Source organism: Danio aesculapii, chromosome 5 (genome assembly GCF_903798145.1).
Source record: "Danio aesculapii chromosome 5, fDanAes4.1, whole genome shotgun sequence".
Lineage (NCBI taxonomy): Eukaryota > Metazoa > Chordata > Actinopteri > Cypriniformes > Danionidae > Danio > Danio aesculapii.
The window spans coordinates 23,302,336-23,330,132 of record NC_079439.1 but is presented as its reverse complement, the minus strand read 5'-3'; the positions used below and the strand labels follow the sequence as shown (position 1 = coordinate 23,330,132).

At 37.3% G+C, this 27,797-nt stretch overlaps 1 protein-coding gene across 2 annotated transcripts; it reads right to left on the bottom strand.

The window, feature by feature from the left end:
• Positions 1 to 1,242: 1,242 nt before the first annotated feature.
• zc3h12b (zinc finger CCCH-type containing 12B) lies at positions 1,243 to 26,102 on the bottom strand. Of its 2 annotated transcripts, none has more exons than XM_056457609.1 (6): positions 25,720 to 26,102; positions 14,125 to 15,020; positions 12,226 to 12,365; positions 9,392 to 9,626; positions 8,620 to 8,741; positions 1,243 to 8,154 (listed from the first exon to the last, which is right to left on the bottom strand). In XM_056457609.1, exons 1-6 carry the CDS (start codon positions 25,909 to 25,911, stop codon positions 6,686 to 6,688), a joined length of 3,054 nt encoding a protein of 1,017 aa, XP_056313584.1. In that variant the 5' UTR covers positions 25,912 to 26,102; the 3' UTR covers positions 1,243 to 6,685. The 2 variants fall into 2 exon arrangements, with proteins under 2 accessions (XP_056313584.1, XP_056313585.1); XM_056457610.1 differs by having other exon boundaries at positions 8,635 to 8,741.
• Between the last annotated feature and the right edge of the window lie 1,695 nt (positions 26,103 to 27,797).

The window sequence follows — 27,797 nt, the reverse complement described above, 5'->3', positions numbered from 1 at the left end:
GATGCAGTCGTCCAAGCTCATGCGAGTCATACACAATATTACTTCCTTATCCACTGCACCATGACTTTATATTCTATACTGTACATTATTTCTTTTGAGTGACAAGACTTTTGTCTAAGCAAAGTCAGACCTTACTGTCCTAATTAAATCATTTAAAATCAAAGCATGATCATATTTAATTTATGTAAAATAAGCTTAATCTAGAGGCCTTTGTCTTTCATTTAAGCCACTTCTGATGCTAAATGATCAACTAGAAGTCAAATTATTATTTGTTGTTCATAAAACTTGAATAGGCAACAAGACTTTTGTCAGGTAGTGAACAGATAGTTACATGCAGTGGCCCCAAAATGTATTTGGTCACTTGGAAATAAACTACTGTTCAAATGTTTGGGGTCTTGTGAAAGAAAAGAATACTTTTAGTCAGCAAGGATGCATTAACTCAATCAAAAGCAATAGATGAGGCTTTATGGTGGAAATATTTCTAATTCAAATGTTCTTTTGGAAATTCTTCTAATCAAAAAGATAAAATCAGTACAATTGTTTCCAGAAAAATAATAAGCACATTAAGTAATATAAACTTCATATACTTACTAAAGAATTTTATTGCAATAACGAATAATGTAATAATTGCAATAATAAACCAGTTTTATCAAATAAATGCAGCCTTGGTGAGGCATCTTTTCAGAAACAGCATCCAGAATTTTATGGACTCCCAACAGTTTGAACAGTTTTTTTATGTTGATTCATATTATATAAAATATCAAAACAAGTGGCATTCATCAATAAGAAATATGGCAGAAGAAGAACACTTGATAAAAGAATAAACCACATATACATACATATATATATATATATATATATAGAGAGAGAGAGAGAGAGAGAGAGAGAGAGAGAGAGAGAGATTGATTTAAAAAAAATAAATAAAAAGCCTTTAAGACAGTGGTTGTGGAACAATTTTATTTTATAAAGGAATTGGGGGAAATTCATAAATACACAAACTGATCATAAATAATAAAAAAGTGGCTCAGAAAAGTTTCCTTTTTTCTGTTAACAGATGCCACTTGGTTTGATATTTTCTATCTAAAGCAATGAAATACAAAAAAAATACTCTTTGGGGCCTCAGTTCTAACTAAATAAACTTCAGTATTTTGCAATATTACTATCACACTTCCTCTGTATTCATTCCATTTCACTATCTACAGTTAAACAAGCAACCAATAGGAACCACAGTCATGATAACGGTTAACCAAATAGAGTCTGGCTTTATTGAGAGGAACAAACACCTTTTGTCATTGAGACTTACATTTTGTTTGAGTCCGCAGACCCAAAGCGTTATAAAGTTTATCCACCTTATGTCACTTTCTTTTCGTTTAGATTTTTTGGTTCGTGTTTTTGTCATATTGAAAACAAGTTCAAAAGCAACACGTTTCATTCAGTAGAGAGCAAAACATACTATTGTATGTAATCATCATCATCATCATCATCACAGCACGAGACTCAAAAGTGTCAAGACCACTCGGTCGACCTGCGAAGGCGCCAAAACCCCACAATACAAAGAGGGGGGAGGGGGAAATGTTAAATGAACGGCAAAACTCGAATTTAAGAACACGTTTTCAAGATCATCCACACTACTTCACAAATCGCCGCAATTTTATAAGAGCAAACATCGAGGATAATATCTTTCATAAAGGAGCTGAAATAATAAGAATAGATCTGTTAGTTCCTGAGAATCAGTCTGTTGGTGAGAGAGTGTGTTTGTGTGAGCGAGTTATAGCTGGTGTATTCGATATCGATAAAACATACATGTACAGATTACATCAGCTCTGCAGCCAGAAGAAAACCTCTCTTCCGACAGTCTAAAATGCCCATTTGCTAGTTATTTTCTCATCTCAATTTGTCCTGTACGTTTTCTTGGGACACTCTAGCCAAAACGTAATCAGAAAAACAGTTCAAGCAGTTAAATAAGGTTGTCCATTCAGACGCCAATTGAGATTAAGAGCTGAAAAGAACTTCTCAGTTAGAGCTTCTGCTTGGGAGAACAGAAAAGCTCAATGCTGTACAGTCAGAATGTGCTCCACTCTCACAAACCAGAAGTCATTTCAATTATAAGGCAGGTTACGAGGTGCGCATGTTCATGTGTTTGTGTGGACATCTTTCAGTACGAGACTCCAATAAAGCTCACATTTCACTTGTGTGTGTGTGTGTGTGTGTATGACGTCAACTTTCATTGCTCAAACTCATCTATTTGCTAAAAAAAACTAAATCTGTGCAAATTCCATCCAATTAAAGTTTCATCTTTAACCTGGAATGGCACCTCCATGTCTTGGTAAACTATGTTACAGGTGAAACGGTGGTGAATTTACCATAAATTCACACAAGTGCGAACACAATAGTCAACATTTTACATTAGTTATATTGGTACTAATGATAGCATGTGATCAGCTGACTGGTTGACAAGGCAACCCATGTTGTCTAATATGTGTGTGTGAGAGAGAAATCCTGTTCGGATAAGCTGGTAAAGAGTGTCTTAATGTACTGTGTGTGTATGTGAACTGCACTAATACTGTGCAAATACAAGAGGTTCGACATTAATCTTCAATATTTACAGAGGAAAAATATATTAGGAGCACACTGATGTGTAAGAATGTGTCTCTCTTGAATCTATACCTTTAACAGAGAGAGAAAGAGATGACAAGCCTACAAATCTTTCAGTCAAACAGAAGTTCAGCTCCACTGAGGTAAGCTAGCGCTTTTCAGATCATCATCAAACCACACATTTGAGGAATGGAGAAGTGAGAGAGGGATGAGATGATGGAGAAAGAAATGAAAAAGATAGAGATAGAGAGATCCCTGTCTGTAGTGGTCTGCCCGGCAGGAAATAAGCCATCTCTATGGGCTACTCGAGTGACACACGGTATCACTGACATTATGGCATTATATTTCTTTATCCTTTTTTTTTTTAAACAAAACTAAGCTTCTTTTAAATATATATAGATATATATATATATACTCATATAAGTGATACTGTACAGCTCAGAAATATATATTTTTTTTACAATCAAGAAATAGATACAATTTGTATCAACAAGCAAAAGGTCGTTTCTGGACATTTGATGTGTGGTAGCTTGCTGCTCAATGGCACGGGGGTCTGAACCTCAGAGCGTAAGCAGCAGGTAGCAGTCTATTCATTTACAAACTAAAAGAAGCTTTGAGACTGAATAAGAAACTATTTTTTTCTAGATTTTTCTTTACTTTTTTTTTTTGGCTCCAAGGTTCAGAGGGACAAAAAAGGGCAAGACCCAATTGTAAAAATACGTAGGTCAAAAAAAGACATGTTTAGGCCTGAAACATAGTCATGGTCAAAAGTTTACCAAATTACAGGCATAAAAGTCTTTCAGGGAATTCATACGTCATACTAAATATCCAAAATCCTTCGCAAAATTCTTCATTTTAATTCATTTTCAAACTGATCTTAATTCTAGCTGAATTTCACCTCATAAATACACATATATATATATTAAAAGTCATTTCATAGTACATAAAGTTTTGCCAGTGCTGTATTTATTACTGAAGTCTCTAAAAGGGTTCGTTCACACAAAAACCTGCTGGCAATTTATGCATTCAAGATTATTTCTCCAGATGTACATTAAAGAAGATTTTAAGCTGAAACTTTGGTTAACTTCCCATTTGAGGAAAGAGATATAAACAAAGCAAAAGCTGAATAATACTGGTAGCTCTATAACAATATTATAAAGTGAAAAGTTTGGTCTGTACAAGACAACAATGTTCTTTCCTACGTTTAATATACAGCATAAGTCTGTAGATTAGGAAGGCTGCAGCTCTGCAGTTTTGCTTCAACCCTAATCAAACACAGCTGATCCAACTAATCAAGGTGTTCAAGTCTACTAGACTATTAATCAGGTGTGAGTTGAAGGTAGGGATGCAAGAATTAACCCATTTCACTATTAACCGCGCTTTAATAGTCATGGTTAATTAATTGAAAAGGCTTCTCAACACCACGTTTCTGCATGGAACAAAACTACTGCAACTGAGCAAAGTTAGGCCAACAATGACCTAGTTTAAAGTTCCTTGCTTGTACACCGAGGCTAATATACACACACACACTGGATTAACTATGGCTGAGGCTATTAACCAAGGGCCATTCACATATTGCATCTTTTGCGCATGCAAGTTTGTTATTTCCAATTAAGGCATGAGGCTTGCGTGCGTATATTGGGAGCAATGCACACACGGCAAACAGGGCACGTAAGGGCTGCGACTCACTGGCGCTTTCCAATTTATCCATTGTTCTGTCGTTTATTTTCAGCGTAAAATTATTACTTATGTTTAAATGACAAAACCTGTTTTTTCCATTTATTTTAAGGTTTAGAGAAATGGACTATTGTTTGTTTTTATTATTATTATTTGTGCTGTATTTGGTTACTGAGCAGCAATAAATAACACTTTAAAATATGAGGAGTTTTCTTGTGATTTTCTACACTAGTAGTGTTTTAAAATGAATGAATGGATTATAATCATGATAACTGTGAAGCCGTGATTTATTCCTCAGACTATAATCGTACAACCAAAATCTATAATGATTTCATGGCATTCCTAGTTGAAGGGGGTTGAAGCTAACCGTGCAGAGCTGTGGCCCTCCAAGAATTGAGTTTGAGACCATTGATCTACAGCTTTTGCAAATGCCCATCCAGAGCTGAGACTTTACTTTAGTTTTGACTCTATAAGTGCAAGTAGCCGTTCACTTGCACTGTATAAATCACCAAGGTTCAGCTAAAAATCTTTATTGTTCCACTGAAAAAAATGATAACAATGTTGTTTGGTTTTTAAAAAGCAAATTCTGGTGTGAACAATTACTTTAAAAGTGTGAAATTGATATTTATTTTCGCCTTCCTTTAATTTCACAGCTTTAACAATGGAGATCCTACTTTAAAACTAAAAATAAATACCACCGGAGTCTGGCATGTGCTTCAATAAATATGTTTCTGGCCTAAAACATGCTAATAAAAAATAAATATATCTAAAAATATGATTCAGAAAAACCTATCGAGGAAAAATCTTTAATAGCCTTCAGAAAGGCGAGGAGTCTGTTTTCATTTTCGAGAGCTGGGAGGTTGGGCTTTGTGTCCAAGTTGAAGCAGAATCGGGGGCGGAAGAGAGGCAGCAAGCGAACTGTCAGCCAAATGTCAGAAACAACCCAACAACAGCCTGGTGTTCCATGTGTGTGTCGCACAGGAAAAGACAGGTAGGCAGTGTGTCACACCTTCCCACGAGCAGTAACGGGGCCCCACGGGGCCACACCTGTGCTCATGAAAAAAAACGAAGGAGCAATTTAAGTCTTTTCAAAAACACCCAGAGCATCTCTGGACTGATAACATTCACTCTCCTGAAGATATGTTCATTTACAGGGCGGAGAAGATGAAACGGGGCACTGGTCTCTAGGCATCAATCAGGAAATAGATGCTGCACAGGAGCATTTTGCCAAAGAGACACATCCACCTCCCCAGTTTGTGAATACTGGAAAATAGTTGACTGACGAGCCGAACGCGAGTGACGCTCTCTGTCAAGCATAGTGCTAACATGCTGTCTGGGAGAGATTTACTGAAGCCCATGCTTACCAAATGCTCAAACATCTCTCTTAAAATCTACAATACAACCACGACATTTAGGAAATACATATGGATAACTTCTCCAACTAGATATACCTTGTACTTTCTGATCAGAAAAACATACACTGATTATCTTTTTGGCTCAATCTTTTAAAAATGGCTTCGTAAATACACATCTGTGCACAGCCGAGACAAAAACGACACAGGGCAGGTTTGCAGTTTCACCCCAGCCAATTGCAAAAACATTTGAACCTCTCCATCCCAGCGCTCGCTCGTATAAAACAAATGCGACCTCCACAACTGCCGAGCGTTATTCACATTAATGTGTGATGAGGTCACTCCAATGTAAGGCCTTAGAAGTCATGCTTTGAGGTACGCAAGCGATCGATCATTCCCTTTCCGAAAATCACACTTCATCATCAATCAAGCACACTGAAGAAAATAAAAAAATACACCACAGCTTCACGTCGTATTTACACGCGAATGCAAGTGAATACACATATACATACACAATACTATTCATATTGTGCAGGATCATTTCTGATCGGTTTTACCAAAGAGATCTGTCACGTGACTCTTTTTCAAAGGATAAATGTTATCATCACCCACAAAATAACACATTCTGAAGATCTGCCATCGAACTGGCAGGCGAAGTTGCGCTCTCAGTGTGAACACACTTCTAAGTCGGCTTTATGAACGAGAAATATTCTGGCCACCCAAGCCTCAAGAACAATATGGCCCATCTCAGGAGCTGAATAGTGGAGAAAGCGGGACTTTGGAAACTATTTGTTTTTTTTTTAAGGTTTTTTTCTTTCTTTTCTATGCTAAACTTTTTAGGTACAAGATCCATGTTTCCATATGGCTTAACTGAATACTAATAACCAACGCAGCATCAATGCTATCAAGCTAGCCAACCTCCTAACCAATACATCCAATCCAGTTGTAATTACATCTGGAGGATGATCCTCAAAGCTAAACAACAACAGAAATGCTCCAGGCGTTCAATCTCTCATTCACTAGGACATATATATCATTGGTAGCAGCCTTCTGTGATGTGCTTAGTGACAAGAGCGCAGTTCAGTGACAATGACGGCAGCCAGCTGCTGGGGATCGGTCATGTGAGGGTTCTTCTCCATGACCGAATGGACCACATATGCCGGGAAGATGTTACAGAGGTTTCGGTAGGTTTGATATTGGTGTTCTGGAATAGGGTGCCGCTCTTGGTGTTCCCCTGCTGGCCCACGAGTGGCAGGGGGTGGAGGCGGCACACTATCCCACGGGGACCTCCAGATCTGCTCCATCTTCTCGGGCATGCTGCGGACCATCACCCTCTCACAGCAAGGCATGAGGCCTCCGGTTAATCCATAGCCTCCGTAACTGTAGGGTTCATTGCCACATGGCAAAGGGTCCCAGCTGGCATGCTGCTCTCGGCAAAGCGGCGGTCGGCGTTGGCGCAGAGGGTTGCTCTCGTAGAGCCGCGAATCAGAAATGCTGTCCATGCGGGTCATGCCTAAGGATCGGCCCGGCTGTGAGGGGCTGACAGAAGGCAACACGTTCTGGGGGAGAGGAGGGTAGTCTCCTGGGCAGCTGGATCGAGCACCAACAACCGGGTGTTGGGTGTGTGGTGCGAGGTGGGCGGAGGTTTGCTTCCGAGGTCCGGGTTTGGGCTCATCCGTACCATAGCTCTGCACACGTGTCAAGGCCTCATGGTGGAAACCGTGAGCAAAGGCTTGAAGGCGTGTTTGTGCCGAAGGTTGCGTTGGCGCAGATTTCATGCTGTCGTCCAGACTGCCCTCCAATGAGTTGAGGTACATTTCTCCACTGTAGGACGAAAAAGAGTCCGATGAATGGCTTCGGCCGGGTTCTGGGCACATGCTGGGAGCTCTGCCAGGATATCCTCCACCCACTCCTACAGGCTCTGGCTGCTCAAGACTGCAGAAACTGTCTTGGAGGCTAATGGTGGAGAAGTCACTGAGCATGGAGTAGTAGCCGTGGTCACTCACAACCGAGTCGTACTTGGGAAACGGCTCGCCGTAAGCCACAGACGCGCCCTGGCTATTGGTGACTAGGATAGGGGGATACTGGACACTGCCCGCGTGCTCCAGCGAGCTGTGCGTAAAGTGCAGAGACCCTGGAACAGGGCTGCTAGCTGATCGTGTGTTCAAAGCGCCAGCTGCATGACTCTTTGTTAGTGGCATAGTGGGGACGCTAAGAGCAGACACTAAAGACGGTACAGAACTGGCCTCTGCCTTCCGCATTGGACAGAGTCTCTCTTCCTGCTCACATGCAACCGACCGGATACTGGGGTCAGACTGGCGCTTGGGTGCCACTCGCTTTGCCTCTGAGCCACTTTCTCCCTTGTTAGCAGCCCCAGAGGTTCCACATTTTGCGAGTGCCCCCTCACTCATGGTTTTTACAGCAGAGAGTTTAGCAAAAGCTCTAAGCTCATCTGCGACAGCCCGTTGTGGTTGGTTGGCTCTTTCTGGGTGGTAGTACTTGCACTTATGGCCATACGTGCACTTCTTACCTGTGATAAAATCAATATTGGTAGTTGAGAAAATGTTACTTTTTTTCAATTGATAGCAAAAATGATTCTTTAAATATTATAATATGCAAAAAACACATAGATTAACAGTGAATGAAAATTAATTGTATGATTTTATATATGAAGATTTCAGATGCAAAAACCTCTTAATGTCATCTGAAATTTTCTCCTAAAATTAGTATTTTTCTCAGCCTCTTATGTTTATGTTCAGTTATTTCACTTTAAAAGGCAACGAAAATAACTTATTTGTGACTATAAAAGTAAGATTATTGAGCCTACACACAGGAGTCGGGGAAATGCTAATTTTAAAAGAAAATATCAAATGGCATTTAGAGGATTTTGCTCTTCATATATACACAATCTGATATTGCATTGTTAATACAGCACATATAAATATTTGTAATATTCTGTGATGTTCTGAAATAAAGACATAAAATAATTCCCTACTTTTGCTGTACTGACCATAAGGACACGGCTGCTTCTTGTGCTCTGGAACCACTGGACGTTTGCGGAGAAAGTTTTCCAGACTGGGTCCATGTCTGCCTAAAGGATCGTCAGGAGGCATGAACCTAAAAAACAAGACAACAGACAAAAATTAGCACAACCGTTAGTTATGAATAACTATTTAGATCAACAATTGTTAAATGAATCAATACTCTATTTGTTATAAATATGAGACCAGATAATTATTCTTTTTTAATAGCATTATCAGCGACCGTGAGGCAAATGTTAAAAAAAATGAAACTGTAACGCTCTATATTCATAATTCATGTTAAAGCATTAATAGTTTTGCATGTGTATGGCCTGAACCTTCATAGTTGGTGCATGTGTTATACAAATAGCATTTGAACTGCACAATTAAAAAAAAAATAATTCACATTGTCATTATGAGGTATTGTGTGTAGAATTTTGAGGAAATAAATGAATTTAATCCATTTTGGAATAAGGCTGGAACATAAAAAATGTGGAAAAAGTGAAGCGCTATGAATACTTTCTGTATGCACTGTAAATGCATCATGTCTAATCCCTAACACTGGTAATTAAACAACACAAGTGAGACTTAAGAGCTGAAACAGGAGACAGTCCAGTAAAAAGTGTAAGAGGAAAAACTGCGAGAGAGAAAGAGGAACGCCATAAGGGTGCGAGGGTGGAAAGCAGAAGACACAAATGAGCGAGCGAGAGAAAACCCTGTCACCACGGTAACTGTGTGCGAACATACTTGTCGTTGACGAAGCTGTACATGAGGAGTCGCTCCTCAATAAATTTCTTCCACTCCGGTTTCTCGTTCTGCAGGTCTCTGTAGTTGTCATTAGACACAATGATCCCGTCTGAGTCACAGGCTAGCTTGACGATAAAGCGGTCATCATAGCAAACCACTCGCCGGCCTTGAACTCTGCGGGACGGTGTGAAGACGAGGATCTTTTCCTTCTCTAATTTTCGGAGGATCTCCTGATCTGAGGATGAAGGTGACATCACACATCATCACTTCCTGTGACCTCACGCGCAGACATACGCAAACTTGTGTAAACATCACAGCACAGATGGACAAGCTCACTGGACACATGGCAGCTCTTGGAGACATTCATTCAGGCAAAAAAGGATTTCTACTGAAAAAGATCACTTCATCTGACAACATGGTAAAAAAAAATCAAGAATCAAGAATGTCATTTCATTTTAAATGTCACGTGAAAACACACATTTGTAATACTTTAAACTAAAGTTATCACAATGCTGAATTTCAATACCAATAGATACTGAAATTTTAAAAACGTCCATTTCCCGCTAACATTTGTGCGCTATTGAGCACATTCTTAAACAAGAGAAATGACTGTGAATGGCCATGAAGGTCATCAGTTCACTGAACTTACCGCTGTTTAATGAGTGTAACCACAGATACAGAGACACTTGAGCATTTTAAAGCTGTGATTCATCAGCAGATTGCTCGTATGTCACCTTATGGACAAACCAGCTGATCGACGTGACTTTGAAATGCTCCAGTGTTCCTGTATCTGTGGTTACACTCATTAAACAGAGGCGAGTTCGGTGAAGTGATGACCTTCATGGCCAATCACAGACATTTCTGTTAAGCATGTAAACACAATGGCAAATCAGCTATGTTTAAGAACGTGCTCAACAGTGCTCAAATGTCAGTGGGAAATGGACGTTTTTAAAATTTCAGTAATGATTGGTATCGAATTCCAGTATCGTGACAACACTACTTTAAACAAATGTAGGAAATTAATTGATTAAAGGGATAGTTCACCCAAAATTCACTATTCACTAATTTACTGATCCCTTGAGTGGTTTCAAACATTCAGGAGTTTCTTCATTCTGTTGAACCCAAAGGAAGATGTTTTGAAAAAAGTTCAAAACCTGTAAAATATCTTCCTTTGTGTTCAATAGAAGAAAAAAAAACTGAACAAGTGAAGGTTGAGTAAATAGCTACGTTTCCATCAACATATTTTTATTAGCATTTAGGATATGCACATAAAATTTTAATTTTTTTTTATTTAATTTTTTTTTTAAATCAGTTGATGGAAATGCCAAGTTGCACATCAATTGTGAAAATGCGCAAAAGAAACATAAACATAAACTTGTTATTCGATAAGAAAAGATGCACATAAACTACGATGAAAGCCGAATAAATTCCAGTATGCGCATTAAAAAAAAGGTCATGTGATTTTGTTTTAAGAGATCATGTGAAGGTAATAATGTGTGTGAATGGATAAACCAGCAAGCTGAGGACATTGTAAAACATCTAAAATGTTGTGTTGGTCATTCTAAAACGCCATAACCGTTTCAGTATTAGTGTTATTATATTATTAATTACCTCCAGAACTGTTAAGAGTGTCTGTGCTCGGCATCCCATGCCTTCAAATGCCACCACGCATTCATTGCATGTCGGCATTGTCTTCTGAGGCGCAAGTCGTTTATTAAATAAGGAAAAAAATTCACACAACTTCTCCTACCACAGCAAATTCCGTTTTTACTGTTGATATTTGGTGCCAGTTAGTGACGATTTTGTTCTGTTTGACTCGTTGGAAGGAAACGCTGCTTTATTTGCACATCTTTTATGCGATATTCCAGTTTTGTGCATAAAGTTAATTAGCATTTTTGGATGGAAACATAGCTACTGATGACAGAATTTTCATATTTGCCTGAAGTATCCCTTAAGAATAATTCTAGGTCACTATTTATCTTTCGTATTATTTATTTAGTGCACAGGTGTCAAATCCAGTTCCTGGAGGGCCACAGCTCTGCAGTTTAGTTCCAACCCTGCTCCAACACACTTACCTGTAGGTTTCAAACAAGCCTGAAGGCCTTAATTAGTTTGACCAGGCATTTAATTAGGGCTAAATCTTAACTGTACAGAGCTGTGGCCCTCCAGGAACTGGATTTGACACCTGTGATTTAGTGCCATGTCAGATTAATCAGATTTCAAGGCAAAAAACAAATAATACATATTAAATAAAAAAAAAACACAATTCAAACAGACAAAGAAACACAAATTGCATTAAATTGGACATTTTACATTAATATATAATAAAATTCAGGGCAAATATATGGCAAAATTTAACTAAGCAATTCTTTAATTTGAGTTCACTTCGTAAAAAAGCCTTCTACAAACATTAAAGCAAGACAATTCAATAAAATGTTTAACCAAAAGAGGAATCGTGTTACAAAACATGCACTGAGTATTATCATTTATCAAATACTTAAATGTGTGGGACTACTCGTAAATCTGCGAATAGGTTCAGTTTTGTCTCCTTTAAAGGTTCAAAATGTTCTGTAGATACTTCTCAAATCAAGCCTGAGAACATGCTCATCAGGCTTGTTTTACATCAAACCTGTGAAACTTATTTAATTACATTTTTCCTTCAAAATGTTGGAAGAAAATGAAACAGAAGCATTTAAACTGGTACTGGTAGTCTCTGACTTTTGGTATTTTGCGAACCCACAGTTGCACATATAGATAGGGTTAACTCACTCATCACCGTCTCTTTATGCACATACTTTTATTATTTTGTATATTTATATCCACTTTTCTGGTACCTTTGATTGGTGCATCAGGTCTTGACTGTTCTTTCCTCCATGCTGGGACGAAAACTGTGATGTCTTTGTGGCCCTTCTCCAGAAACCAATCAACAGCCAGCTGAATGCCCAGGCATGAGAACACCTCTTTGTTTCCATGGCTACAAAATAATATTACCAACATTACAGACAGACACACACACACACACACACACACACACACACACACACAAACTCTCAAATCTCGCACTGATTGGACATTTCTCAATACTGAGAGCATTTCAAAACAGGAACATCACGTTTATTTCACTAAATGACTTCCTGTAATAGCATCAATTTCAGAAGTAAACAACAATAGTGAGAATTTAGTGACTCTCTAGTTCACAGTTCCCCAGGTTGTGACTAATTCTCTCAACGACATGTTATCTGAGCCTTAAAGGGATAGTCTAGCCAATAATTCTGGCATCTACGAACTCTCATTCCAAACCTATATATTTATATATTTACACACACATTTAAATATAAGATCAATAAACTCACTACAGTTTGACAAATATTGCAGCTGTTGGGCAACATAATGTACTTTTGAGGCGTTTAGGCGAGAATGAAGTTGTTTAGATTGTAACTATGCAGGTTATTTATAATGATAGTGCTTATTTTAAATATGTATCATTTAAAAGCTGAGCAGAGCAAAGACAGTTGATGTTGTCCATCCACAAAATGACGACAGAGAACGCATTATAAGCCCTTAGAGGACAAAAACAGCGTAATTTCTAAGTACAGCTGATCAAATCATTATTAAACAAGTCGATCTCTCTCTTTTGTATGTTGCAGTGCTGTATTTATACCATAGCAATTGTACTGTATCGAGTGTGAGATGAGACTCACATATCAGGAATTTATGCATTTTGTGTTGACCACTTTTTGTATAACCCCGAGTTACTTTTTAGTTGGCCATCTGTTTGTTTCTAATGCGTTTCCTGTTTTCGTTACTGATTTCAGTACTAGTTTGGTAAAAAGAAAGAAGAAATGCCCGCATGTGTTCCGCGTTTTTCCTTATCGCAAACACAACAGTAATCTGATAGTGCTTGCTTTGGCTTTTTTAGGCTTATTTATTGTGATATCCTAATTGCAACAGAGAAATACTGGGGAATCTCTGTAGACTAATGGCATTTAATTAACCTTAAAATGCGGATTTTGAGACTCTCCCTGTTTGATTTTCTATTTTATATACACAATTATTCCATCAAACTGTTGTATAAAAGCAATATCACACTCATAGCAGTGCAATGGGGCTGTATGTCACGGATGGGAGAGAGATATTTGGAGAGAGATATTTGGTACTTACCTATATGCTAATTTTAGCTATTTAGTATTAGATTCGTATCTGTTAGACCATTAATTGTATATGTATATTAAATGTGTGCTTAAGCAAATCTTTATGTATTTATCATTCCAGTTAATATAGGATCTAAAAATAACCCATTTATTTTCAAGAGGAGCATTCCTGGTCCTTGTGTGCACTTTTTGAGCAGAACTGGTTTTAAATGACTTGATCATAATTTAGGCGGTTCATTCCGCTGTGGCAACCCCGGAATAATAAAGGGACTAAGCCGCCAAGAAAATGAATGAATGATCATAATTTACATTTATATATTGCATAATTATTGCATTTCATAATAGCTTGTTCTGCTTCTAAAAAACTTTCTGACTATACTGGAGTCATAATCCATTTAACTTCTACCAAACATTTTATCTGTAAATATGCCATAAATGGTTTTCCAGCAGTTCATGAAGTTAAACGGGATTATTAGGCTAAACACAGAGCAGAGGATTTGAGCATGCATGTGTAGCAACTGCAGAAGGTGTATGTTTTTAAACAATATATGAAGAAAGAGTGTGATCGTCATTAGCATTTACCTCATGGCAACATTAGATCCGTCAATCACGATTGGTCGGAGGTTGTCATACGTGTCTGATGAGTCTTCCTCCAGCGATGCCTCTGGGCTTACGGCTTCTTTGGCTCCCACTGCCCGTGGTGCAAAACTGGCACTACCCGCTACTGTCTGACTCTCTGGATCTCCTTTATTTCCTAACCGCACCAACTCAGCCAATACATCATTGATTAGCGCATTGGCCCCCAGTTTACTCAGCACAGACTCCACCTGTTCTCCAGAGTAGCCCAACTTCAAAGCAAAGTCCATTTTGGTTTGATAATCTCGATCGCTGGTTTGACGTAAGGACATTGGGGATGCGGAGGAGGGAGGAGCAAGGGATTTCTGGGACGGGTCGGTGCAGGTGTCATCTGCTCGTAACTCTTGTAAGGTGCTGCTCTGGCTGAAGCTGGGACGGTCCAAACAGGACGAGCGGCACAGCTGCCGGTGAGGTTTGGCTGCTATGAGCAGGTCTCGTCTCCTTCCTATTGGACATTCTCCTGACCCAGCTGAACTGACACCTCCAGAGCTTCCACTCCTCGGCCGCACCTCTCCTTCGCTCTCCGAACTACTTCCTTCTTCGCCAGCTTCTTCATCCTCTTCCTCCTCCTCTTCTTCTGGAGACTCGTGACCGGCGGCTGCGGGTGAGGGCTGGGGGTCGCGGCAGCCGCGGTGCTCCATCTTCAGGCGCTGCAGCATAGCGCATGCAGCTGTTACCTGTGCATGACCTCCCTGAAGCTCCAGTGCATGGTCCCTCACCTGCACCACGGCGCAGCTTTCGTACTCAATTGCTGCACGTAGGGCATGCAGTCGCCGCTGCAGCCACAGAGTCAACCGCTCACGGTGCTTATGCACAGGACTGATTAGCGACACAATGTACTCCTGAATGAGAAAGAGAGAGAGATAACAGACATTGAACAGCTGAACAAATAACTGTTTTGTATTTTTATTCAATAACATAATCCTTTTGTAAGGGCCAACATTATGCCACTGTTTTATACAGTTACAAATGTAACAACTCTTTTTATACATCAATGTATTCATTACACCAATAACACAATTTTCAACAATATGCCCTGTAGGCTGTTTTTAAAGGCTGTTTCACCATTGCATTCAATCAGATTATGGGCTTGCTAGTAACTGGATCCAATACAACAACAAAAACATGTTGCAAATACACAATTCTGAAACTGTTGCATAATCAACACTTTGAATATTACTTACATTAGCTATTATATTGTTTTTTTACTTTTCTATTTCTTTCATTGTCAGAGAAGAATCAACGGTTCAAACACTGCTGATGCACTGTGACAAAGGATGCTGGGGCACCTTGCCCTGCTCACAATACAATGGCCTGAACAGGACAGTCTGGACCGTTAACTTATTATCTGAACGGTAGCGACAAAGAGAGCAAAACTACACTACAACAACCAGAATTACACAAATGTTACAGCCAAATTACGATACAACAATCGACATCATCCTGCAATTCTTTACGGGTTTAAACTGAACTGTAATAATAATGTTATAAAAAGGTACATATTACCAAAAACTGTTATTCAAAGATTGCTGATCAAAAACATATTCTAAGAACAAAACTAGCCTTTTCAAAAGATTTCTTAAGGATAAGGAGGTGAAATCTTACTTGGGTTTTTACCGTCGAACGCACATCCTTTCAAAGTCTAGTAGTCAATTTCAGCGTACGAAACCACTTTCGCTCAACACATGCGCACAAGTAAGAGTTATCCTTGATCACTGTCTGCAATATTTGACTTCAAAAGTTATGTATGGCAAAGATGTCTTTGTTCTCGTTTAACCTAGAATGTCGTGAATCTGCTACAAAAGCTCTCCTCAACGCGGGCGTCTATTGTTGCTGAAGTCTCCGGCGCTTTTGTTGTTCTTGTTCTGTCTCCGTTTCTCTGCCATCTGTGAAGTAACGGCCGGGAGTCCGGGGCCAGTGTTGCCACCTCGTGGACTAACTCATTGTTGTAAAAAAAAGATTCAAAGCGCATGCGCGAACGGCGCATCTTTTGTAGATTGTGCGATAAACACAATAGAAATACGGGCTGCGCGCGCACTTATGGTGATGACGACATTCGCTAAAATTCAGCTTTGTCATCCAAAGAAAACTGAATTCTGTCATTTAATCCCACTGCCACAATAGTGACCGTAAAAGGTTAATCACCTATAAAGTTAAAAAAAATGCAGCTAACAGGTGTTTTGTGCATTTCTGAATTAAATAAGTATCACATGGCTAACGCAACCTGACACATGACCAGAGCAGTTTACTGGGTGTTTGCACCAAGAGAAGATGATAGCAGCATCAAAAAGGTTAGTAAAGTATCATTAAGGTGTTTGTTTTTATAAATTAGGATTTCACAATTACTCATTGTAGTGGAGTATGGTCATGAAATTAGCATGTTGGTGGCAACAACTGACTGGTAGGGTAATGACCTGCATTTTACTAAACATATACTTACACAGAGAGGTCACACTAAAGTGTTGCAACGACAGTAATATTGCACTCTGAAAAAGAATTCAGATGTTACAAATATGTTAGAATACTGATTTATTTTTAATGCTAAAACATCGTAAATGCCACTGAATTGAATTAAACCATCATGTTTTGCCGATCATTGGTGTTAAAGTGATCAATTATTGTCATGTTTTGACTTTGAGCACTAAAGATGGCCAAAACATATATACATTTTGTATTAATTTCAGTTTGTCAAAATATTACACTGTTTGCTGTTTACTAAATACTTCTTTGTATGATTAGCAGCACACACATTCATAACTATCTAGTTTTTCCTTTGGATTTATCCATCTCTGGATGAAGATACAGTTGAAGTCAGAATTATTATTTGTTTTTTTACAGAGCAAGGAAATTTTCACAGTATGTCTGATAATATTTTTTCTTCTGGAAAAAGTCTTATTTGTTTAATTTCGCCTAAAATAAAGCCGTTTTGAATTTTTTAAAAGCCATTTTAAGGCCCTTTAAGCTATATTTTCTCGATAGTCTACAGAACAAACCATCATTATACAATAACTTGCCTAATTACCCTAACCTGCCTAGTTAACCTAATTAACCTAGTTAAGCCTTTAAATGTCACTTTAAGCTGTATAGAAGTGTCTTGAAAAATATCTAGTCAAATATTATTTACTGTCATCATAGAAAAGATAAAATCAATCAGTTATTAGAAATGAATTATTAAAACTATTATATTTAGAAATGTGTTGAAAAAAATCTTCTCTCCGTTAAACAGAAATTGGGGGAAAAAAAAACGGGGGCAAATCATTCAGGGCAGTTTAAAAATTCTGGCTGTATGATTCTCAACTGTATGATTACATGGATTCATTAAAATAAAATATTATAATATTATAAACACCTTTAAACTTTAATGTTTAAAAAATTATTAGAAAACATATTATTAGATATACTATTATACTATTAATAGATTATTTTAAATGTACAACCCCTCTTACTGTTTTTTCCTGATTACATCTAACACTTGAAAGTTGTCTCTGAACTGCTCCTTTTCTATATAGCTAACTCATTACTTGGTGTACATTGAAGCCTGCTGGCTAATAGAGTTGTGGATATTCTTAGAAGACAATGGCATGACGCACATGCACTCATGTCCCAAACTGTGAGTCATGGAGTCTTTACAAAAAAAGTATATATATTTTAATATTGTGACATGTTATAAGTTAGAATTAATTAATTAGTAGAATTGTTAATTGTTTTGCATGTTAATCTTTTTATGTAATGTATAGTAATGATTATTTAGAAATATTGTTATTGTTCTACTGTGATCACACATTTCAAAGAAGCTGAATTTTGTTTTCCCTTAATAGTAAAAACCATATATACACTGCATATACATTTCTTTCATTTATTTACTTTCAGCTTAGTCTCTATTTCAGAGGTTGCCACAGCAGAATGAACCACCAACTATTCCAGCATATGTTTTATGCAGCGGATGAACTTCCAGCCGCAACTTTGTACTGGGAAACATCCATACACACTCACTCACACACTCATACACTACAGACAATTTAGTTTATTTAAGTCACCTATAGCGCATGTCTTTGGACTGTGGGAGAAACCGGAGCACCCGGAGGAAATCCACGCTAACATGGGAGAACATGCAAATTCCACACAGAAATGCCAACTGGCCCAGCCGGGATTCGAACCAGCAACCTCTTCCTGTGAGACGACTGAGCCACCGTGCCCACTATACATACAGTTGAAGTTAAAAGTAATATATTAAAATATACAGACCAAAGACAATTTCACAGTATTTCATATAAAAAAAAAATTATTTTGCGGAAAAGTTTATTTATTTTATTTTGATTGGAATAAATTTTTTTTGTATTTTTGTAAAAAAAAAAAATTGAATTATTTTATATTATTTAATAGCTTCCCTAATTATCCCAACTCACCAAGTTAACAAAATAACCTAGTTAGTTAACCAAATACTAGTAACTTTTAATAAGGAGGAAAAATTCATGTACTCTCATTATGGCGAAGACAAAATAAATTAGTTAAACATTTAAAAATATTAAAGGAATATTAAAAGAATAAAGATTTCACTGCTGAAGGGCTAATAATTTTGACTTCATCTCTATGTATGCATCATAGTGTCCACAAAAATACGGAGCAGCACAACTGTTTTCAACAAAGATGATAATAATAAGAAATAATTATTTAGCAGAAAATTATATAATAGAAAGATTTCTAAAGGATTATGTGACATTGAATAATGACAATCACATACAGTTGAAGTTGAGTAATAAACTCCTAAATGATTTGCCCCCCATGTATTTTTTCCCTAATTCTGTATAATGGAATGGAATATTTTTTCAACATGTTTCTAAACGATAGTTTTAATAACTAATTTCTAATAACTGTTTTTTTTTTTTTTGGCCATAATGACAGTACATGATATTTTACTAGATATTTTTCAAAATACTATATAATAATTCGGCTTAATGTGACATTTAAAGGCTTAACTAGGTTAATTAGGTTAGCAAGGCAAGGTAGGGTAATTAGGCAAGTCATTGTATAACAGTGTTTTTTTAATTAAAAACTGCTTTTATTCTAGCTGAAATAAAAAAATACTTTTTCTAGAAGAAAAACAATATAGGAAATACTGTAAAAAAATCCCTTGTTCTGTTGGAAAGTATTTTAAAAAGAAAAAAAATTATTTTGACTTCAACTGTATATTCACATTAATTTCATTTCATTTTTCCTTCGGCTTAAGTCTCTTATTTATCAGGGGTTGCCAGCATATTCCAGCATATGCTTTATGCATATGGATGCCCTTCAAGCCGCAATCCACTACTAAGAAACACCCATACACAATCTCTCATTTACACCCACACATACACTACGGCCAATTTAGTTTATTCAGTTCACCTGTAACACATGTCTTTGGACTGTGGTGGAAACCGGAGCACCCAGAGGAAACCCACACGAACACAGGAGAACATGCAAACTCCGCACAGAAACGTCAACTGGTCCAGCGGCGATATGAACCAGCGTCCTTCTTGCTGTGAGGTAACAGTGCTAACCACTAAGCCACCGTGCTGCTGTATATTCACATAGAAAATAGTTATTCTAAATTTAAATACAATCACAATAATAGTTTAATTGCGTATCAAAAATAAATGCAGCCTCGGAGAGCAAAACATTCATAGCATTTTACTTTTGAATAGTTTTTGTATACTATCTATTATACAGACAAACACACATAACCAATTAATGTGGTCAGACTCCACCAAAGTGCAAGTGGGAATAGTCACCGTCACATTCTTCGACTCTCACGTCAGAGTGTTGTTTCGGTTTTGTAAACCATTTCAAAATGACAAAATAGAGAAGCTGCTCTGGGTGGGGCTTCAGCTGAACTTCCTTCAGGGGAAATGATACTGTCCTGATGACCTTCTCTCAAAGAAAACACAACCTCTGCTCAGCTTCAGACGCCCTTCCAACCCTTCAATTACATCCAAACCTGAGCCCACTTTCCTTCGGCAGAATTCCTGCACATCATTACCAAAAACGTCTTCAAGTACAGCATCAAATAAGAATCAATAGAGCTGATATGCACCCTCAAATTCAAGCACGTGTAAAGCGAGTGCGAATATGTGAACCTGCATGTGTGTTTGTTTTTGTGTGGGGTGAGCGGGATGTGTGTGTGTGTATATGTGTAGGATGTGTGTGTGTCTTGTGTGCACAGAGAAAACCGATAGCACCATCCAGCTACAAGAGGCTCCTCTGCGCTCATGACACCGGTTGCCTAGCAACGCAGTCCTGTCATCAGCTAACTGCTTTTTAGCAGTCACGACTAACACAACGCAGTGTTCTCTGGGAAAGCCTGAAACACACACACACACACACGCACACACACAAATACACAACATATTACATTTACTCCACTCACAAACATACAGCTCTTCATGCCGAAGCACACATGCATGCAGCACTAATAAACACCTACGCGCATCACATGTGATGAGGGAGACTGTTTGTTTGCATTGATATGACTTGAAAGTGACGTTGTTTTGAATCTGTGTCTGCAGATGTGGCGTATTGAAGAATGTGTGCTCCCCGGCGTGACGGAGCTGCTGTTCTGAGTCGTGACGCTGACTCCAGCAGCATGTTCCCCTGGGCACTGAAGCGCAGCGTCTGCCACGGGCCGAGCTGAGGATCACAGCTTCAACAGCAGCTCTCAGATCAGCTGTGTCACGGTGCTCCACCACAGCCCAATGAGGAGGAGCTGTTCTCAGAGCAGGGAAACAAGCTGCGGTACACCTGAAAGGTTATGGTCTTTAATAATCGCTACAGCTTGAAGTGAGTTGCTGTTTACAGCGTTATGTGTGGATAGGACAGTACAGGAACACAATTTATCTTTATATAGTATACTAATATATAATATATATAATTTAATATATAGTATATTATATACAGTGCTCAGCATAAGTACACCCCATTTTCAAAAATTTATATTTTTATCCATTTCTTAGTTAATATAGGCAATGTATTTTGGTGCATTTGAACAAAAACAGATTTATTAAACAGATATATTTATTAAAATACTATTTTAGTCATCGAAGATATTTAGAAATTGAAAGATAATACAATTAAATTAAAGCAAAATATTGCTAAATAAAATTACAACCTACAAAATTTCAACTAGATTTTTCCTTTTTTTTGCTTCTATTTATTTTTACAATTTCTCTATAACATATATAATTGGGTTTACTAGTTTTTGGAGCGTTATCGTAAGTTATTTAGTTAGAAAAGCTCCAGATTTGGCTTCAGTACGGACTAATCTAATGTATATGCACATATATAATATTGTATAGCTTCCTATTAAAAACGTGAATTTAAAAGAGAGATTTGTGAGGGGTGTACTTGTATATGCTGAGCACTGTATATATATTTAGACGTGTAATATATTGTTCCCTATTAATTATGATATTTCATGTAATATTATTAGTAGGAATATTTTATCATTAAATGTATACTTTTGTTTATGATTATTACTATTATGATCAATAATAATAGGACAATAATAAAAGTACAATATACAATAATTATACACAAAAAAATAATTAAATAATTAATTGTTAACAATTGAATAATGCTTATTATTATAAAGATGTTAAAAAGCATTTGTGTGATAATTTATGAAATATTCCAAGATATCACAATAAATATTTTGATAAAAATGTTCAATTAGAGAACAGATAAACGGTTTCAGGCACTGAAATAGTAAAAATTAAATATTGAGACACAGTTAGTTACTTTATTAAACTCATTTAATATATTAATAATTAATTTAAAAATATTCATATTATTCTTGATGGTTATTATAATAAAACATTTTTTTTTATTATTATAAAAATGTTAAAAGCATTCATACAGAATTAAGTATATTATATTACTAATATATAAAAAATATTAAATGTTTATCATAAGTCTATAAAATTTCTGTTGTTATAAATATTATTACTATCATCATAAAGATGTTAAAAGAATTCAATATACAAAATAAATATATAATTATTAAAAATTTACTTTAAATAAGTCTGTATCATCATCACCAAAAAGATTTTAAAATAAAATATTAAGATATGATACTAATTTATTGAACTATAAAAATATACACTTATTATTATTATTATTATTATTAGACAATAATAAAAATACAATATACAATAATTATGCAAAATATTAAATATAATTGAAAAATAATTGTTAACAATTGAATAATGCATTATTATAAAGATTTGAAAAAGCATTTGTGTGATAAATTATGAAATGGTCCACGATATCACAATAAATATTTCATTATAATATTTTCAAATAGATAATAGATAAACTGTTTCAGGCACTGAAATAGTCAAAATGAAATAATTAAGCTCAGTTAGGTACTTTATTAAACTCATTTATTATGTTGCCTTTTCAAATAAAAAAAATTAATTATTGTTGATGGTTATTGTAATAAAAAATGTATTTCTGTTTTATTATAATTATTATAAATATGTTAAAAGCATTTATACAGAATAAAGTATAATTAATATATCACTAATATATAAAAAATATTAAATGTATTTTATCTGTTGTTATAATTATTATTACTATAATCAATATTATCATAAAGATGATAAAAGAATACAATATACAAAATAAATACATAAGTATTAAAATTTTACTAGAAATAAATGTATATTATCATTGTTGATGATGATCATCATCACCAAAAAGATTTTAAAACAAAATAGGATATAATACTAATTTATTGAATAATAAAAATATACACTTATTATTATTATTATTATTATTATTATTATTATTATTATTATTATTATTATTATTATTATTATCATCATCATCATATCAAGATATTAACAATCATTGACGTAAAGGATATTATATTAAAATGTTACTTGTTTTTAAAATGACCAGTTATTGTTGATGCGTATAAAAATAATAAATACACATTTGAACACATTAATGCTGTAATATTTTTAATATATCTGGAATATCTTTAACAGGTTTGTATGCATCATCACATTATCCTAATCAGATGCATTATGCAGTCAGTGCCAGCAGACAGCACACTGAGAGACTGTTCTCAGATCAGGCCACAGAAAATTCTTTATATATATATATATATATATATATATATATATATATATATATATATATATATATATATATATATGGTATAGATGTAAGTGATCAAAGCAATGCACAAATGAGCACAATGTAACTGAACAGCTGACGTTATTCCCAGTAAAAACTCACACCTAGTTTTAAATAAATAGGAGAAAATCTGAGGTCAGCAGCTCGTTCATACGCCCATGTTCATTAGGGACGCGTCTGACGTAAACTTACGCTTTCTCTGTAAATCACCCAGCCTGCCTTGGAACTGATCGGGAAACTGCTGCTAAAGTGTGTGGGAGAGATCTGTGTGCAGGGAGCACGTGAACGCACAAGGCAGAACGCTGAAATATTTCTCTCCGGGTGAAAAATGTGTGAGCCCACTGCTGTGTTAAACAGAGCCAGAGAGCACAGATCTGACACAATCAGCTTTCTGCAAAGGCCAGACATCGTATAAAACCCAAAAGAGCCAGGAAAGCTCATCAGTCTTCTGTCATGCAAAACAATCCACTGACTGCAGACAGAAACTGCAGCACGGAGAGCCGGAATGGACAAACAAGCAACCCATCATGTGGAGCGGACAGCTGTATTTTAAGGGTTAGTTCACCCAAAAATTTTATTTTACTCACTCTCAAGTGTTTCCAAACCTTTATGAATAGATATAAGAAGATATTTTGAGGAATGCTGAAAACCTGTAACCATCGACTTCCATAGTAGGAAACACAAATACTATGGAAGTCAATGGTTACAGGTGTTCATCTCTCTTCAAAACATCTTCTTTTGTGGTTACCAGAAGAAAGAAACTCCTAAAGGTTTGGAACAAGAGAGAGTAAATGATTTAGATTTTATCCCTTTCAGTCTTCTGTAAACATCCCAATACATCAGCCAGCAAAAACAGGACAACATATTCAACAAGCAAGTCTCCCTCCTTCTCCTTTTCCTCCCTCGCTCTTCCCCTTTCGTTTCTGCCTTGTTTTCCTTCTCTTTTTCCCTTCTCTTCTCCTCACCTCCTCCACAACACAGGCTTACAATCAGCAAGGCCACCATGCACTCGAGCACACGCACAGGTTTGTGCCGGTTTGTCTCATAGCAACAAGTGGAGTCTCTTTGCTGGAGCTCATGGCGAGATGAAGCACATTTAAGGCCCACGGTGCAGCTCCGAGCTCAGACACTCAGTCTAAAGACACAGTGGGTGGCAGCATCTTATGGTGCAGTTATGACAAAATAGTCAGCAGGAGGTAAAAGCATGCACTCAGACAGAAGGCCTCGTCCTGTACCTGAAGCTGCACTGTTTAGGACACTTGTAATGCTTTAGGAGATGCAAGACTAATGCAAACACAGCAGCAGTCAGTGCGATGACATTGGCGTGTACGCAGAATGCCAAACAAGAGATGACTGGCTTGATTCTGATTGGCCCAAGCAAGGACACTGAGAATGTGTTTGTGTTTTTGTTTGCTCTTTCCTCTGGACTAAAACATGATTAATTTAGTCCTGGTTTGCTTTGTGTCGTTTTTAAGACTAAACCTAAAGATTTTTGCAATGGAACTTACTGATCAAACAAAACAGTGCTGGTGTGATGATAAATGCTGGTATATTTATCAGTTGAGAACTCGTGAAGAGCTCATTAAATGTGTTATGAAGTCAAAACCCATGTCCTGCTTTGGTTAGTTTAGATGCATGTTTTGTTCATATTTAATTAATCTGCAGCAGAGTACATTAGGAAGCAGACTGACACTGGCAGTGTTCACACTTATTATAATAAATCATACCCGAGTTTGTTTTAGCCAAGTGTAAACATACCCTACATGCTTCATGCTTGCGGAGGATAAAGTGTATTTTTTTTTAAGTTTATCGTTTATTAATTACATTCCTATAAATATATAAATTGTGGGCAAATGATTTAATAATAACTCATAATGTCAAGTTAAAGACCAACTTGTTGACTCAGCTTCCCATAAACACCTCATAAATCACGCGTTGCTTCGGCCCTAATAATGTCAACAGGTTTCTGTGAGAATCAGGTTTAAAGATAAAGTAGTAAACGTAACTATCTACTATATAAACTATCGTGTCTGTGGTGGGTCATTATTTGGCTGTAGCCTCAAAAGTCAGCGAGTGCGTGTTTGCGCGCCGCCTGTCAAACTGCACTCAGTAAATCTCTGTAAAGCGTGAGTCGTGAGCATCAGTTCTGGCCGTTATTCGCTGCACCTGAAGCATTTACACAGGATTTATTCTACACAGTCATGAAGGAAACAAACAAACTTCTTAATAAGGCCTGTGAAAGTGAACCCAAAGCTGAAAATATATCAAAATAAACAGCTTAAATGGCAATGTGGCTGCTCGTCGGTCGTGCTCGCGCAGCTCTCCTGCGACACACGCGCTCTCACACACACGCACACACACACTCACTTTAGCTTTAGTGCAATCTTCCTCCTTGCCGTCCTCGATGTTTACGATGATACTGGAACCGGCGTTGGGGCTGTCGCAGCTGGACTCGGCGGCGCTGCAGCTCACTCTGACCCGGAAAACCCGCTGGATGTGCGGGATGCAGCGCTGGAGCGCAGGGCCTGCACCGGCGGGCGCGGCGAGCTCCAAAACCATTTATCAGACGGATAAATAAGCGATCACGACGCGCTCCGGAACAGTGGCACGCATTCGCCCTGCGTCCTGCTTCATGGGTGGAGCAGCAGGGGAAAGAAAGAAAGTGACGGGAGGATGCAAGTTTGTCTGCGGCCGAGCATAACGGCAAACGTACGGGACGCGCTACATAAGCATCTATCATCCATCTCCATCCCTCCTTCTCCTCTCGCCCTCCCTTCCTCACTTCCCTCCCTCCCTACAGCGGCCCCGACTGCACCCACCGCCTCGCTTCGGCAACACGTCGGACGCCCCCTGTCGCTGCGCTCGGACGGGCAGAGCCGCAGAAAGTGCGTGTTTTGCTGCCTCCGTCTCAGCGTTTTGAAGCACGTGGGTGGACGGGACTCCGGTAATGCAGCAACCGAGGGTTAAAAATACACCGGACGCGCTGAGCGCTGAATGCGCGGTCCGCTATGACCGCCAGACTCCCAACTTTAGTGTTCGTAAGCTTGATATCATTGAGCAGTTGTAATTCTGGAATCGTTTTTATTGATTTATCGTCTTGTGAGCCAGTACTGGGCATCAGCGCCGACACGACTGTTTAAAAATATTATTTTAACAACAGGTTTCGATAGCTATATCCAAATCTCTGTTGTATTAAAATTACGTCTGAAAATGTCTGTTAAGCGATGCATTTTCCTCCCTATAATTGAGATGTCGAGCAGCGTGTATTTTCTGTTGTCTGTTTTGAATCAGAAGTGATGAAGGTTGATTCGTGAATGAATCATGAGTCGATTCTTTTCAACATATTGCTCAAACGACTTCACGATTCAGTGTGAATCTTTCTGACTGTTCAGTGGCGACCTGAATCATTTGATTTCTCGAAAAGGCTCAAACAGGTTCTTAAGGTGTTGAAAAGCAGCCTGTGTTGACATTTATAAACTACACAGTAACATCAAGCGGTTACAAATCATTCATTTATTCCTTTTCTTCTCGACTCCAGTCAGGGGTCGCCACCGCGGAATAAACTACCACAGATATTTCACCCCTCTATATATATATATATATATATATATATATATATATATATATATATGTATATGTATATGTATATGTGTATATATATATATATATATATATATATATATATATATATATATATATATATATGTTTATTTATTATTATTATTATTTTTATTATTATTTTTATTTTTTTAATTTTTGTCAGCGTATTCACCCTCAACTCATTCAGGTGACTTCTTCAGCAGAACGTTAGAGAAGACTTCACTCCAACTGAGTCAGTTGCAACCAGTAGGCTACATTGATGTCTTATAAAGTGTGTGCCTATTAATTAGCTGTGAGTTACATTATTAACTTTAATCCAGAGTCTCAATAAACAGTTTTTTAAATTCATGTATGGTGTGCAAACTTAAATTTGAAATGACCATGTTTGTTTACAACGGTGTGTTCATCATGGATGCTGCAGTCTTTATTTTAAAAAAGAAACAAACACTCATAATTTGCTGAGGCTGTGTAATACAGGCCGTAGGGGGTTCAAATAATTTCTTTTTTAAATTAACCAGTTTTCCCCACAGACATGCGCTTCAGGTGAATTGGGTAAGCTAAATTGTCTGTAGTGTATGAGTGTGAATGAGAGTGTAAGGGGGTTTTCCAGTGATGGGTTGCAGTTGGAAGGGCATCCACTACATAAAGTAAATGCTGGATAAGTTGGCAGTTCATTCCTTTGTGGCGACCCCAAATTAATTAAGGGACTAATCTGTAAGTAATGAATGAATGAATACTTTGTAATAAAATAGTATGGTAAGCACATATTTTCAGTACATCAAAAAGTGTGGTTATGATTACCATCTGACACTCTGATCTAGCAAAGTTTAGTGCTTATAATGCCA